The sequence below is a fragment of the Habropoda laboriosa genome, unplaced genomic scaffold (assembly GCF_001263275.1).
Source record: "Habropoda laboriosa isolate 0110345459 unplaced genomic scaffold, ASM126327v1 scaffold123, whole genome shotgun sequence".
NCBI lineage: Eukaryota > Metazoa > Arthropoda > Insecta > Hymenoptera > Apidae > Habropoda > Habropoda laboriosa.
Genome location: NW_017100236.1, coordinates 380908 through 396009, shown reverse-complemented (window position 1 = coordinate 396009; position 15102 = coordinate 380908). Strand labels below are relative to the sequence as shown.

The window sequence follows — 15102 nt, the reverse complement described above, 5'->3', positions numbered from 1 at the left end:
ATGACCGCTTCTTCATGTAACTACTACTGCTACTACTACTACTATCACATTTATTACTACACCACGACTGTTACTGCTACTGGTACGCCACCAACCTAGCCATCTAGTAAGTCAGGCAGCGGCCACCCATGAGGGCATACACGGGCCGAAACCCGAACCATCCGCGACTACGCCACACAGATCCGTTCGACCCGACCAAGCGCCGTTGTGTCTGGCCTTTCTCTCTGTCCGTAAGCAAGGTGGTGCCTGGGCCCAAGGTAAATGCGTCACCTTAACCGAGTGTACTCTTTAGATATATACATTATATCTATTATATATCTTTATATATAATACACTTTACACACTTTTGTAACTTGTTCTATATCAATTATTGGTATATACTTAAGATCTATATATTATATATATATATATATATATTGTGTATCTGTTAACTGTGCACCAATATATAGTTCAGGTGTTGTTTTTATTATTAATATAGATCTCTATTGCAAACATTCGACGAGCTTGGAGCGGTGCACACGCAAAGTATACATAAAAAAGAACCAGTACCAGAGACAAGGGACCAGTTTAACAGTTTATTTATACGTAGAAATATGTGTCATATATCCAGTGTGCTCGAAATTAGGCATCCGTTCCGTTTTTTGATATCAAGATTATATATATATCTAAGTAGCCGTTTGTTTAATTTTTTCCGTATTTTGTGTATGTATTTTCTTTGTTCTTCGGGTTTACAAAAATTTATCAAGAGATAGAACGAAATTCTTGTTTGTACCATGTGTCCCTTTCGAATGAAAAGAGGAAACCAACTTTTCTTTATGCAAGGCAATTTCATCGTATATGAGAGATTCAGTTTCTTTTCTTTCTGTTTAATATGAGGTATGTGTATTAAGAGAGAAAAAAAAAGAAGAGAAAACGCATGTGCCAAGGGAACATCTCAATAATTAAGTTCGCCGTGGCAGATTGTCTATAGAAAAAAAATACGAATTAAGGTGTATCGACCTGATTTGACATCGTTATTTTTTTAATATATATACGCATTGTGGATACGTACACCATTCGCATTTAGGATTTTCTCGAACGCATCGAATTTAACAAATTTTTTTGAATGAAAAAAGACTGGCGTATCATGGATGATCATGAAGAGACAACTACATTCTGGTATGCACGCACGCACCTAACAAGAGAGAGAGTCCACAACATAAAGCCGTACCTGGTTCCCACAAACACAAGAACAACAGTCTCAACCAATATGCAATGGATACCAAACAGAGAGATTTTCTTCGCATTATGGATGATGTATCACAAAGAACAGACAAGAAGAACTACCACAAACTAAATTGTAGAGGACATAATAAGAAACAGGATATTAACATCAAGAGGAGTACTAAACTTTCCAGAAGTGAGAGACAATAATAGCGACGAATTGTTTTTCTTGTTCTTCGTTGGTTGTATTTGTACAAGACTGGTGAAAAATATGGTTTTATTTCAGCAGATTTTTCAAATTTCCACTTTCCAAGTATGATATTCTTCACTGTGTATACACAAATTACATTTATCGTTTGTGTTAGCTTTGAAATACAAATTCTGTGATTTGAAAGGCATCCTAAAAAGACAGGATATTTTTTTCAGCATGTACTCAAGACCAATCGATCAATCACCTTCCATTGTTCATATTTGATTTCCAACGAGCAACTGTCTTTCTCTCTGCCATATGCAGTTCCATCTTTTCAACGATTCATATAGTTTTTAATAGAACCATATACAGTTTACAGTTTCTCTTAACATTTTGAGTAAGTAGTAGAAAAGATGACTCTAGATGTTCTTTGTAACACAGTCTTGATTTTTATTGTGAGCTGCTCTGCAGAAATTACCATTATCAATGAGTTTATATAAACAGAAATAATACTTCTAGAATTTTTATAAGAGTATATGTGCTTTTCTGCAGGGTGGAGGTAGCTTGAAGAATAAAATGACTATACTTGTTTTAAAGATTGAATTGCATAAAAAGAAAGGTTGCATCAATCGCAGATACTAAATTCGAGCACATGTTTTTCTCAACACTGAAGATTTATGGACAGACAGGAGACATTACTCTTGGCTCTTTCAGTAAGGATAGATTTTTCTATTCTTTTATATAAAGGATTTCTGTGTTAGGAAGCGTAGTGGACATAAAAAGTGCACAAGATACATTTTCTAACCTCTTCTGCGTGTAATCTCTTAGTATAGGGACACAAAAACTTAGTCTTATTCATACGTGAATTATTAATCGTACCTCATTATGATTAATCGTAAGATACTGTGTTCCATTTATCATTGTAATATACTAACTCATGTTCTTGTGTGATGCTCAGGATTTGAAGGATTATATGAGACAGGCTGGCGAAGTGACGTACGCAGATGCACACAAACAACGCAGGAACGAAGGGTAAGTTTCAATTATTAAACAAAATTTTATTTAAATTCTACTCATTATATTAGTTCAGTTTAATCAATTCTATAATTTAACATTACAGGGTTGTAGAATTCGCAACATACTCCGACCTGAAGAACGCAATTGATAAGTTGGATGACACAGAACTAAACGGGCGTAGAATCAGACTTATCGAAGATAAAAGACGTGGACGTCGCTCAAGATCCTCAAGTTCAAGATCAAGATCAAGGTCACGATCTCGATCTCGCCGCCGATCTCGCTCCCGCTCAAGGTATTATCGTCGTTCTCGAACCCGATCAAGGTACTGTCGGGGGCGACAATGTCTCCAATCATTTTTTACTTTAATAGTAACCATACAAGTAGCATTTTTTAATTATAATTTCGATCACTTCGAGATTATCCCGTGTACCGTACGTGTTTCATGTTTGATTCTCAGATTATTTTGCTACTGGTTTATTAAAATTAGATTCACATTTAGACATTCACTTTATGAATGCAGGACATACATACACGCACACACGATTCATCTAAAGTAACTTAAAGTGGTTGCAATGGATATTGATACGATATGACAGTTGTATTAATTAGATAAAGCTTAAAAATATATTGAGTGTATTAACGATAATGTTTTTCTGTGTACCAGGAGTCGTCGTAGCTCTCGTAGTCGTAGCCGCCGCAGCAGCCGTTCCAAATCAAGGGCACATTCTAAATCTAAATCAAAATCTAAATCCAAATCCCCTGAACGTAGCCGCTCTCGATCTAAATCCAAGTGAGTATTCCTAATAATATATTGTACGTAATTTTCAGTTATTGTGATTAATGTTCTTTTCCAAGCATTTATTTATTTGCTTTGTTTCTTGCGCAATTATCAATAAATTAGATATATGGTGTATAAGTGTATACATTTCACACGTGTGTATATTACTCCCGTTCAGTTGGCATTGTGTTTGGGCTGGTTTTTTTTTTCCTCAAAAAGCCTCTCACCGCTTTATCCATGTTCTTTTTTTCTTTATTTTTTTTTTCTTTCAAAAGAACACATGTATATGTATAAATGTGTATCACTCATTTTTCTTGTTTAAGAAAACTTAAGTTTTTTTCTACTCTATTTTTTTAATTGTATTTTTTCCTGCATCCTCTTCATTTGAACTATAATTTTACAGATCAAGAGACCGCTCAAAGTCGAAATCTAAGTCAAAGTCCAAATCCAGATCTCGTTCTAGGTCCAAGGCTGAGAGGTCAAAGTCCAGGTCGCAGTCCAAATCCAAAGCCAAGTCTCCCTCAAAGTGAGTTCGATAGATATAATTAGCGCAAGCAAGGCAAATCCATTGTTGTTTTCTTTAATCATAGTTCTTCTTCCAGAGATCGATCTAGTCGCGAGAGATCGAGAGGCGACAGATCAAGATCCCGATCAGGCAGCAAACATAGTAAAAGTCGCAGCCGTTCACGTTCACCAATGAACGGCGATAAATCACCAGAAATTAATAAGCAGAAAACTGATTAAAAGGAAACTGGAAACAAGAGAGGGAGAGAAACAGTGGAGGGATAACTGTGTGGAGCAAATGACTTCGAAGGATTGCTTGAGAGAGAGAAAGAGAGAGAAGAAGAATTTTCCTCTTTTTTTGTTTCCCTTTTTTTTCTACGATTTAAAACACATTCAAGAAGCCAATTTTTCATGCCTTTGTTTTTAAGAGACGTCGATTTTTGTGACATTACACACTACTTGTAATTAACATGTACATCGTTTTACGAATAAGCAAACGAAAAAAAGTCAGAAATCTTGTAAAATGTGGAACAAACGATAAAAATGAATGTAATTTAATGGTCGGTAACATTAAAAAAAAAAAATTGTACATGGGTTTACTTAACCGAACCAATTTGTACATTGGTTTCACCGTAATTTTAAAACTACACAACACTTTTCATCTTCGAAAAACACCACTCGCATTTAGAGAAATAAGATGTCTTCATACGTACCTTAAACGGATTCTACACGTTTTTCGATGTATCGCCGTATATCAAGGAATTCCCTGTAATGGCTTTTTGTATATATTCCTAACAATCACATTACAATAAGCAAATTGTGATGTGTTAAAATTTAGTGGTAAGAGGTATCTTATTATCAATAAAATTTCACGCCAAGCCTATCATGTTTTATTTCTTTACCTTGTTTTAAACATTGAACAATGCTCTTTTTTTTAAGTGATTCCCACAAAAGATATTAAACGATTTAATTGTTAAATAATAGTATCAAAATTGTATGATTAATAATAGCAGAAATTGCATTGAAGTGCTTTAATCGCCAGTAGTTATGATTCCGCCATTCCGCTTACTTCTCAAAGTTTGAAGTAGGTGGTAGCGTTACTTAAAATTTTATAACTACACGAGAATCAGTAAACTTCCCTTCCCCAAATGACCAGTGTATAATTTTAAGAGGGGTGGTTTATTGCTTTTAATTTTCCTATTTTTAAGGTTATTCATTTCTTTACTTCCCTTCTACATTACCTATAATTCTTAAAGCAAAAAAAAAAAAGAAAAAAGGACGAACAATAAATCCATAAAAAGACCACCAATGCCAACTTAACATTGCTCAAGACCTGTCTGTCTCTTGTTCAATGCCCTGTCAATAGGGTCAAAATACTTTTCCCTCTAAAATACACGGCTTCCTTACCATCTAGCACTTGATGCGTTCTACACAAGAAAAAACAAAGCTCGTTCTGTTTGAATGTCTGAGCGGCGGGATTCCACTTGTCAGAAACATGAACTGCCGAAATCGTTACAAGGAACAGAGGACGCCGACTTCGTTTGGAGCATGATAACCGATAGATTCCCAAACGCTGCGCCTCTTTTATGCGAGATGGAGGCGGTGATTGATCGAGCAGAAGATCTTCTACAACAGCTACGTGCACCATGTCGTGAAATCGGTAGATCTTTGTGATTTATTTCAATTATCTAATCAAGATAGAGAAATTAGGGGTACATTTTTTTATATGACGATTACGCAGAGACGTCAACCTCTTTCTGCACGCATGACTCAGACGAGTCGACTGTAATGATGTCCGCCAGAGGGTCGTTGATTACCGAGACCGATGTAAATATCAAAAATCGATTTTTATGAATGAATTGTTACAATTATGAATTAATTATTACGATACTATAGGTCGTAGAGGAAAACGTTAATATCGATAAAAACACGACAGAAACGCAGATTTTTGAGAGTAGTATTTACAAAGAAGAAGTTGATTTGAACGGAGACAGTCAGAACTCGGTTCCTAGGGCACAGGACATTGGAAGTCAGTCAAATAACTCGTTCGTAGTTCATTGTCCTACTGCAGGAAAATACTATATTGATAAATCTACTTCTTCGAATGCCGAAACAAGTACGTATAGCTCTGTTTAATGATAAAATTTAAATTATTTAACATAATTATTGAATAATGGTTATTTTTTCTATTTAGGTACCGATCAAACGGTGAAAGAGGTGCGCAGTTTGGAGGAATGGGGTAAAATAGTGGACAGCGCTATGCGAGCAGTCATTGGTATTCAAAATATTTCTAAAACTATTTCTTTTACTTGATTGAATTAATTTTTATTGCAGTCAAGGATGAATCTGTTAAAAAGGTGGAAGCTGTAAAAGTAAAAAATAAAACAGAAAGCCACAATATAAATGGTAACTTTGCTTTATTATTAATTTAATTTAAAACAAGTTAGTTAAAAAATGAAAAAGTTAAATGTATCTTTTTTCTATCTTAAAAAACGTTTAAACACAGATTGAAACTTTTATAGAGCAGAAAGAATCCTGCATAGTTCTGCATCGTCAAGAAATATACGCGGACGTCGGCGATTCGGTGATGGAAATCAATTCTGATCGGAGCCAAAAATTATACGAGCCCAAGGACGATGCCGTAAATGTTTCATATAAAGTAAAAAAAAATTTGGTTTATTTTTCACATATGTACAGTTTATTTTACAATATTTTCTACAACTTGTTCGCCTATTTTAAATTAATTAAAGGGTAACGGAGACGAGAGTACACCGAAGGTTAATCAACGGGCGCCGTTAAGCATTCTAGAAGCGTTTGCAAGACGCTGTAAAATACCAGTCGAATACGAATACATAACAGACGGTCCACATCGTTATAAATCGAACGTGTATGTGATACGTGGAAATCTCGCTGGATTCACTGGTAATATCTTAGGTCAATATTTGGTAAATTCATTCGACAGGCTTAATTTTGAAGATTCCATAAATCTATGTTTTCATTGCAAACATTATTCTTTCTAAGTGTATCAAATTCATTCCTATAAATTAAATACTAGGTCTATTAGAAATAAAAAAAATATTGATATTACAAATTTTGTAAATCTATTAACGAAAACCTATTCTTGTCTTTAAATAAATTCTAATAATTAAATTAATAGCAACCTGCCGAGGCGAGAGCGAGGAATCTACCAAAAACGAACTGGCCTCAAAAATTCTGCAAATGATCGCGAATCAACAGATGAAGGACGAAAAACTCAATGCACTCACAGAGCTTACAAACGAGGAGTACGTAGTGGATAAACCTAATTCACAACCGTTTACATTTCATCCTTAAATTATCAAAAATTATGTTTCACTTGATAGAATGATAGAAGTACTTAATCTGGGCCTGGACGGTATAAAAGAAACAGCCCAGAAAAAGTTATATCAACTTTGTCTGGAGAAAGAAGAACCAGTTCCAAAGTACCATATAGACAAAGAGAAAACTTATCAGGGTTTGGCTTACGTCGCTACTTGCTTTGCATTAGGCTATATTTGCGAGGGTATGTTCAACTAATCTTCCTCTTAACACTTATTCCACGTTCTTTTTTGCTTTTGATTCAATTTTCTTTTTAAAAAAATTCAGGTCGTGGCGTGAGGGAGTGTGTGGCCAAGAAAGCAGCCGCTGATGAGTTGTACCATCAGTATTTCCAAGATTAGAGTGAAAAGTTGAAGGTAATTTTCCTTGGTACTCTTCTTTTATGGTATTTTGGCGACAATCCAAGGCAATTTGCCTGTTTTCCTGAAGCACCAGTAGTCGTAGAGCAGTTTTCCAATGATTAAAAATATTAGGATCGCCAAAATAATGTTTAGAACGTCTAGGGGGTGAAGTAGGGGATCTTCATCCGGAGAGACGCAAATTTCAGTGCGTTTCAGGTCCTTTATCTTTGAAAACATTATACTTTATGTGTCTTACATTGAGGAAGATCACAGTAGAGCGTAATAAATAACTTAATAATAAGTAAATAACGTACAATTTTATTAGAATTATCGTCTCCGTTGTTAGGTGAACACCTGACATCGTTAATGTCTTTTACCAAACTTGTATATCTGATCAGGAGGTCCTGAAAATTAATTTGTTTTTAATAGTTACAGAATTTTTAGACATTACATAAAAAAATGTTTACTTTTGCTATATGCCTTTGATTTGTACCTGAAAACCTGGAGTAAAAAGACAATCACATCTCCAAGTATTTCTTCCAAGGTACAAACTCACAGCGTTTCCGTTGTGTTGTAGCACATTTTCCAAAGCATACGTTGGCAGCTGAAACAACGACAGAAAATACTTATCGCCTCTTAATCGTTTAAACCGGACTTAACGCGTTAAATCCACCAGTTCTAATCAAATGCAAATCCTCTGATGAATTTTTTAACATGTCTGTTCCAGTAACACATTCTCAGTCATTCAGAATACAATACAGACATCGGTCAGTTTGTTTCCACGAAGACTGAGCAATCGAAAACGATCCACCCAACTAGATCCCTCCAGTTGAACAATTGACTCGATCAGATTGTCATCCAGATACAGATCTATCACTCCTCTGTAAGCAGGATTCGTCGTGAGTGGTCTTAGATCTTGTATCTGCAATTAAGATCCTATTCTTTTTAGCTGCTAATAAGCTTCTACTATTTAAAAGCATATGAATTTAATTTATAAGACTGTAACCTTGTTTCCAGATAAATGAAGAGTGGTCGTATTCGCAGGCAAAAAGCTCGGCATCTCCGTTAGTTCACGATAGCTACAGTTCACCGAAACAAAAGCCATAAGTTGTTTCTGGATGTGCTTTCCTCCATTGCCAACCACGTACACCAGTTCACACTCGCATACAGTTTTTGTACATTCCTCTTTTAGCGTCTAACATATTAAATGCATTGAGTCAAGGAGGTCTACATAGAATAGTGTCGTTTCTTACGAATAAACTATAGTATAGAATTAATTACTTTGAGTATTTCTACTACTGGTATCAGTGGTCTACCATCGTATGGCACTGTGCAACGTAGACTCTCTTTGTCAGCCACTTTGTGACCTAAAGAACATTTTTCTTGGTCCAGTATCCATTTTGTGCTCTCCGTGCATTTTAATGGATTACCTTTATGAATTAATTTTTATTATATTTGAAAATTACATGTATAAAAAAGTTACAAATATTGTACTTCTTACCAGAAAGATAAATATGACGTAAGGAAGAAACATTATAAATTTCAGCGTCGACTTCTGCGAGGCTGTTATTCCGAAAGTCGAGAATTTTCAAGTTTGAAAGATTGAGAAATACATTTTCTGGGAGATTCTTTAATTTCGTCCCAATTATCTCTATTTTCTGAGCAAAACAAGAATATTTTTGTATATGTATAATGTAAATAAATACGTAAAAAGGTAAAATGATAGTACCTCAATTAATTGATTTTCACTTGGAAAAGGTGATATCAATTTAGTCAAGTTGCTTTGTTCAATAACTAGCTTTTTCAAAGAGGGAAATCCCTGCAAAACGTCCGTAGGATCGAAGGTCTCCGTAGGCCAATAGCAAAGCACCAGAGTTCGCACGTTCTCGTCTCTAAACAATTATCCTTAAATGCTTTTCTCTACGTGCTATTTAAACACTCATTAGTATGTAACGAAACGACGGCGATAATCACCCGGTCTTCCATTTATCCTCTAACCCGTGAAAACAAATTAGACGATGTTCCTTGAAATTACACTCCAAGCTTGTGTTTGACTTCTCCTGACGCAAATCACAGTTTTCCTCGCCCGAGTTCGCACATGAAAATCGTAGATTCACCCAGAAAAACATCACCCTAAATAAAAATTATTCCACAAAAAGTTACCACCACTTATCGCTTCTTTAATGCAGAATATTCAATTTTTTTTAATCCTCTAAATTTTGGATCTTATTAATTTTTCTGAATTTTTGGTATTTGTAAAACAGTGGAGTCGACGAAAAGTTTGAAAGCGCAAATTTTATTTTCACGAATTGTTCTTTTTGTAAAATAATTAAAAATGTCGATGACTAATAAGAAAATTTCTGTTTCGAAATTAATTTGAATAAATGTTTTGAACTAGTGGCACTGCATTATCTAATCTTTCGCGACTTAATACCCTTGCAAACAAGGAAATATACCGGAATATACCGCGTGCGCCATAGTTTTACGGCCCTTGTAAATAGTAATAATCATCTGCCAGTTATCTAATCGCCATTGTTTTAACATTACTGTCATTTGATAGTTAGAAACGAGAACGATTTTTGAGCGAGATAAGCTTCGAACATTCGATTTCGGGGACTCACGAAAAGAAATGCATTTTTTCTTCATTCATGACGGTATTTTTGTTCGCTTAACATATTTGCTTGACTAATTCTGAATTTTCTGTGAATTCTTGTCACTTTATTACCATAATAATCGTACTTTTAATCAAATTTCAACTGTACCAGTTTAAAACTGAAAATTCACGCATATGCTGTATGAATTCTATTCGATTTAGTGAAAGAGAATGAAAGTTGAATAAAAAATTATTTGGTGACGTAGAAAATAAGAAAAAAACTATAAAAAAGGAAAAATTTTACTCACAAAAGAAAGTAGCCTGATATTTTCCACATTTTTACCTGTTTTTTATTACAAATTGAATAATAATGGTACACTTATAACAGAAAGATTTATTTGAATTTTGGGGAGAATAATCACGAATTTTCCATCGATTTTAAGATTTTTAATCGTTCAAATAGATAAAATGTAAAATGATCATGTTAGAATGGTGCACAAGTGTCAACTGAGGGCTGGTAATGATAATAAGAAAATCGAAGCTGGTCCTCTCCACTCGACGGATGAACAACTAAGACGATGTCAGGGTTTAACTAGAAGAGAACATATTGCAGGATGCGAGCGCAGACGCAGACATTCGATTTACATAGTACGTTAATGCATATTGCGATAATTAGATGTTTTCAGTTGGGGAAAACAACGATTTGTAGCCATTCACACAAATACTACGTTCGTTCCTGTACCAAAAAGAATATTTTGTTAATTACATAGTGCACACTGGGTCATATTATTGTTATGCAAAGTTTACTTATCGTGGTTGCATAAAATACATAAATAGAATTGCAGTGATGTTTCTATGGTCTCCCAAAATTTTGATTCCCTTTCAAATATTCTACTACTGTATTGTCTGGCAAAGCAAATTTGAAGCTTCTGTCGTCATCGGTTGATCAAATAAGCGGTCAGACCATCACCACTATTCTTCAGTTTACATTGCCGCCGTTTGAGGGAAAGTTGCGGTGTAGGTAAATGGTTTGGACAAATGATTTTCAATCAGTTGTCGATAATGTAGTACGTAGATAAAAAAAAACGGAAACCACAGACGAGGTACAGGCACAGACGACGTACAAGTACCGATGAGGAACAGGATAGACCTTGCATCTTGTGGGATTTTTTGTCCAGGGCTTTGGGGTCGATAAGAACCTTACCATCTTCATGTCGCTACCAAAGTTACCGAAACAGTATCGAATAAAATTACATTAGTCTATCTTGTACGTCGTCTGTGCTTGCACCTAATGTATTTTTGTGTATAACGTTCTGAAATACCGATCGTATAAAAAATCAGAGTTTTTGTTATACCCTCTATGATATAAAACGGTGAATTTAAGAATTACATACAATCCAACCATCGAAGATGGTAATGCCGACAGATGTAAAAAATCCTCTTTTATTAAATTTGCATACAAAGATACATATATATATATATATTGGATTGCTTGGGTGGAACTGTTCACGATCTTTTGACAGCAGTAAAACACGCGCATGCGATGAATCACCTACTACATAATAAGTAACTACGTTACTTTTTTATTTGTAATTTCGTAGCTACGTTTAATTTCAATTCCAACCGCTACTAATGTTGCAATCTTATTCTATGCTGAATCGGTAAAGTTGGTAGCGACATAGAAATGGTACGGGTCTTCTCGGCCCCAAAAACCGGACAAAAAGTCCCATAAGATGCTGTGTCTATCCTGTACATTTCCTGTGCCTGTACATCACTGTGCTGTAATGAAAACATGCCACTATAAACCGACAGCAACAGCCATCGTTTCCGCGTCTCGGAAATCGACATGTGGTTCATTTGTTACCGACTGCTCACGCGAAGCTGAATCTTCGCCTATTTTTCATAAAAGAGTAAATGCAGTAGCCTTGTTTTATTGTGATTGCCTGACTATCAGCGAAGACGTAAAAGTAAGTGTGATAACTTAATTTTGTCACTGTTAGCTGATTATCAGCGAGGCGTCACTTCTTTTACATTTCCCACTTCTAAACCCTAAATTTTCTTTGCCGGATAATAGTATGTTTATATTTGAAATAGGCGGGTATATCATTCATGTCTCTATAACTATTATATTACCCTAATACAAAAGGAACAATTCGACAGAAAATTTATCTTCATGCAGCACCATCATACGGCGATTAGTTACCACCTTCTATGTTATGATATTCTAATATTGAAAACGAATTTTGACAGTTAATTCATCATCATTATAGAGGCGCAATCTAGCGTTAAAAGAACTCTACTCTCATCATGTTATCCTGTTATAAGAAGTAAGTTTTGAGGGAAAATTCAGCTTAGTTATAGGAGCGTCTTCCATCTTGTGTTGCTTCCTTGACAGTTGTGCGATCCTGATAATACAAGTAGATTTTGAGTCGAGTTTCGCGATTATCTTATTTTGGACGACGAATTGCATGAAAGGACAAGTACACATGAGGCAAAATCAAGCAATGAAAACAAAATCAATTGAACTGAATAATTTAACTTGGCGAGTGGGGGAAGGGTCAATAAATGATACCAGTTTTATTCATGTTATCGGCTTGTTTTCGTTACTATACAGAATACATTACGTTAATGTGTATTGAACAGATATTTTATTCGAGATTATTAATAATATCCATTGTATAAATTTCCATACTTGAAAAATGAAATTTAATGATCTTTCTGATATTTATATTTTTTTATCGGTTCATCTTACGTATGATATTTACACGCGAATTTATTTTTAAGATAAAAGGTAAAATGTAAATGCTTAACAAAATAAGGAAAGAACAATTGATTTAAAAATAAACTACGTGGCTTTAATTATGTACACATGATTAAATAACAGGATAGGGATTCTTTTTTTTATCTTTGCAAATCTGTAATTAATTTAACTGTTTACTTTGTTGCCTTTCTTTTAATACAATTAAACAAATGAATTAAACAATTTTTAATGTTCCATTTTAATAATACCACCCCCTCTGTTATAATATTACAAGTATATAAAAAAATTACTCTAAATATAAATATTGCTTAACATTCATGAATCAATGTAGAAAATAATTGTGCAGTAACAATTAAAAAATGCATATAATTAACAAATTAATCAGCCAATCATCGAATTGGACAAATATACACGTATACACGTATTTTGATTGGTGAGACTCTTCAGGACTTGTCCAAGGCACCTATTCTCTTTTACCAACAGAGGTTCTAGTGTAACGGATATACCGTCTTTGCGAAAAAGAATTCACATTGGGATCCATACGACACCAAAGACGGTTACAAATCCATCAGTTTTCTGAACGCGCACCCTAATACAATCGCTTTCACCCTTGTGCTGTTTAAGTATTTCATGAAGTTTCGGCGCAGAAAGTGCCTGAAATTTAAAGTTGGTGATTGTCATCGATAAGCATCGTGATAACGTCACATTTCGCGTCCGCGCAACGTCTTGATTATATTTCGCGCCGAAAATACGTTACGCTAATATAAACGCAAACTTGTTGCAGATTAATGTCAGGCATCGCGATTGCTAGGCTCGCCGAAGAGCGAAAGGCATGGAGGAAAGATCATCCTTTCGTAAGATATATCATTTTATGTTAAATTGTTTCTGGTAATTGCTTGTCGGCATGCATGTTGTTCCTTCACGATGTGTTACTTGACACTTCTAGATTATTCGTTTCGAGAAAGCTGCGTTTAGAATAAATAATTTTATTTGTAATGTAATTCGAACATAAACAACTGTTTGTTACCAATCACGAGAAGCATTTTCAGTGAAAGAGTTGAACGCTTAAAATCCTAACCTTTCATATCACTGTATGTGTGTTGGTTTTCTAACATGACAGTGTTAGAAAAACTAACATGTTGTGTAACGGCCATATTTATATTGACATTGACTTTTTTTTTTACAGGGATTTGTAGCACGACCAATTAAAAATCAAGATGGAACTCTTAACTTGATGAGTTGGGAATGTGCAATACCTGGAAAGAAATCTGTGAGTGTAGTGCAAAGTGATAGAAGTTATTATTCATTTCTGTAGTACTGTTTAAACGTTCAATTTTTTAGACACCATGGGAGGGTGGTTTGTACAAGTTGCGCATGATCTTCAAGGATGATTATCCCTCTAGTCCACCAAAATGTAAATTTGAACCTCCTTTGTTTCATCCAAATGTCTATCCTTCTGGAACTGTGTGTTTGTCACTCTTAGATGAAGAGAAAGACTGGAGGCCTGCTATTACAATCAAACAGATCCTCCTTGGTATACAGGATCTGTTAAATGAACCTAATGTGAAAGATCCAGCTCAAGCAGAAGCATATACAATATACTGGTACTGTGTGTGCTGCGAATAAGTACAACTTAAAATATCTATGTGATGTATAAGAAATATTTTCTTTTCTGTTGTAGTCAAAATCGCTTGGAGTATGAAAAACGTGTAAGAGCTCAAGCCAGGGCAATGGCTCCACAAGAATAAAACTATATTAAGTTCTACTAAATTCAAATATTCCAACTATACAAAAAGATTATCATATATCTATATAGCATATTCAAATATTGATCCACATTTCTTATCTTTTTTATAAGTAACATTAGTATATAAAGTAGCTAATTTACTATTATCTGCATTTTTGTTTATGTGACAAAATACCTCTGTGTAATCATATACTCTCTATAAACAGCACTGTTGTTTAGATACAAAAAATAAAAGATAAGATATTATTCTGCTTTATAAAAAGTCTTGCATATTGTCACTGTAAATTTTTTTGTTAGCACTTATTCGTATGAAGTAAATTGAAGCATTTTTTTTTTAAGCTAAAAAGATTAATTCATAAGGTTTAGTGACAATTATTAATAAGTCTTGAAAATGATGTACGAGGTGAGCTATGTAAAGAAGAGAAAAAAAATGCGATATAGTTCCAAAACATCTGTTCGTTCTACAAGTTTTAGGCTGTCAGTATCCATAAAGAAAATGTATTTAAAAGTCTTGTAAGCATTGTACAAATCTTAAAAAATAAAGTATTCCAGGTCGTCTAAATTTCGTTGATTTGAAATAAAAACAATATATCTTTACAAAAAAGTAATAA

General features: G+C 34.5%; 4 protein-coding genes across 12 annotated transcripts in view; 3 read left to right on the top strand and 1 right to left on the bottom strand.

Moving 5' to 3' along the window:
* The window catches only part of LOC108571699 (serine-arginine protein 55), a 12922-nt gene extending 8355 nt beyond the window's left edge, over window positions 1–4567 (top strand). For 7 of the 9 annotated variants that reach the window (XM_017933811.1, XM_017933806.1, XM_017933809.1 and 4 more), the window contains 5 exons: window positions 2352–2425; window positions 2514–2732; window positions 3075–3200; window positions 3592–3714; window positions 3779–4567. In XM_017933811.1, coding sequence (XP_017789300.1) covers window positions 2352–2425; window positions 2514–2732; window positions 3075–3200; window positions 3592–3714; window positions 3779–3932 — 696 coding nt within the window. In that variant the 3' untranslated portion in view covers window positions 3933–4567. The remainder of the gene's footprint in view (window positions 1–2351; window positions 2426–2513; window positions 2733–3074; window positions 3201–3591; window positions 3715–3778) is intronic. The other 2 variants (XM_017933808.1, XM_017933804.1) reach the window with 2 other exon arrangements.
* A 586-nt stretch (window positions 4568–5153) lies between these two features.
* On the top strand, window positions 5154–7390 carry LOC108571650. The gene is made up of 9 exons (XM_017933740.1): window positions 5154–5352; window positions 5434–5519; window positions 5589–5808; window positions 5887–5990; window positions 6199–6366; window positions 6443–6614; window positions 6850–6976; window positions 7055–7233; window positions 7317–7390. The coding sequence occupies exons 1-9, from the start codon at window positions 5154–5156 to the stop codon at window positions 7388–7390; spliced, it is 1329 nt and encodes a 442-aa protein (XP_017789229.1).
* Window positions 7391–7417: 27 nt separating this feature from the next.
* Window positions 7418–10542, bottom strand: LOC108571676 (protein singed wings 2). The gene is made up of 10 exons (XM_017933778.1): window positions 10292–10542; window positions 9365–9523; window positions 9120–9282; window positions 8892–9048; window positions 8672–8820; window positions 8397–8585; window positions 8154–8312; window positions 7884–7994; window positions 7705–7794; window positions 7418–7615 (listed from the first exon to the last, which is right to left on the bottom strand). Exons 1-10 carry the CDS (start codon window positions 10318–10320, stop codon window positions 7430–7432), a joined length of 1392 nt encoding a protein of 463 aa, XP_017789267.1. The 5' UTR covers window positions 10321–10542; the 3' UTR covers window positions 7418–7429.
* A 2734-nt stretch (window positions 10543–13276) lies between these two features.
* On the top strand, window positions 13277–14492 carry LOC108571679 (SUMO-conjugating enzyme UBC9). Its single transcript, XM_017933781.1, has 4 exons — window positions 13277–13598; window positions 13931–14014; window positions 14086–14348; window positions 14426–14492. Exons 1-4 carry the CDS (start codon window positions 13533–13535, stop codon window positions 14490–14492), a joined length of 480 nt encoding a protein of 159 aa, XP_017789270.1. The 5' UTR covers window positions 13277–13532.
* The last annotated feature ends 610 nt before the right edge of the window (window positions 14493–15102 follow it).

Excerpts from the sequence above, each read along its gene's own strand:
- LOC108571650 (XM_017933740.1), top strand. The coding sequence starts at position 5,154 with ATGTCTGAGCGGCGGGATTCCACTTGTCAGAAACATGAACTGCCGAAA. Across the intron at positions 6,615-6,849 it reads AAATCTCGCTGGATTCACTG|CAACCTGCCGAGGCGAGAGC; the intron begins GTAATATCTTAG and ends TTAAATTAATAG. Across the intron at positions 6,977-7,054 it reads ACAGAGCTTACAAACGAGGA|AATGATAGAAGTACTTAATC; the intron begins GTACGTAGTGGA and ends TTCACTTGATAG.
- LOC108571679 (XM_017933781.1), top strand. The coding sequence starts at position 13,533 with ATGTCAGGCATCGCGATTGCTAGGCTCGCCGAAGAGCGAAAGGCATGG. Across the intron at positions 13,599-13,930 it reads GGAGGAAAGATCATCCTTTC|GGATTTGTAGCACGACCAAT; the intron begins GTAAGATATATC and ends TTTTTTTTACAG. Across the intron at positions 14,349-14,425 it reads GAAGCATATACAATATACTG|TCAAAATCGCTTGGAGTATG; the intron begins GTACTGTGTGTG and ends TTTCTGTTGTAG.
- LOC108571676 (XM_017933778.1), bottom strand. The coding sequence starts at position 10,320 with ATGTGGAAAATATCAGGCTACTTTCTTTT. Across the intron at positions 9,283-9,364 it reads GAGGATAAATGGAAGACCGG|AGACGAGAACGTGCGAACTC; the intron begins GTGATTATCGCC and ends ATAATTGTTTAG. Across the intron at positions 7,995-8,153 it reads GTGGAAACAAACTGACCGAT|CTGCCAACGTATGCTTTGGA; the intron begins GTCTGTATTGTA and ends TCGTTGTTTCAG.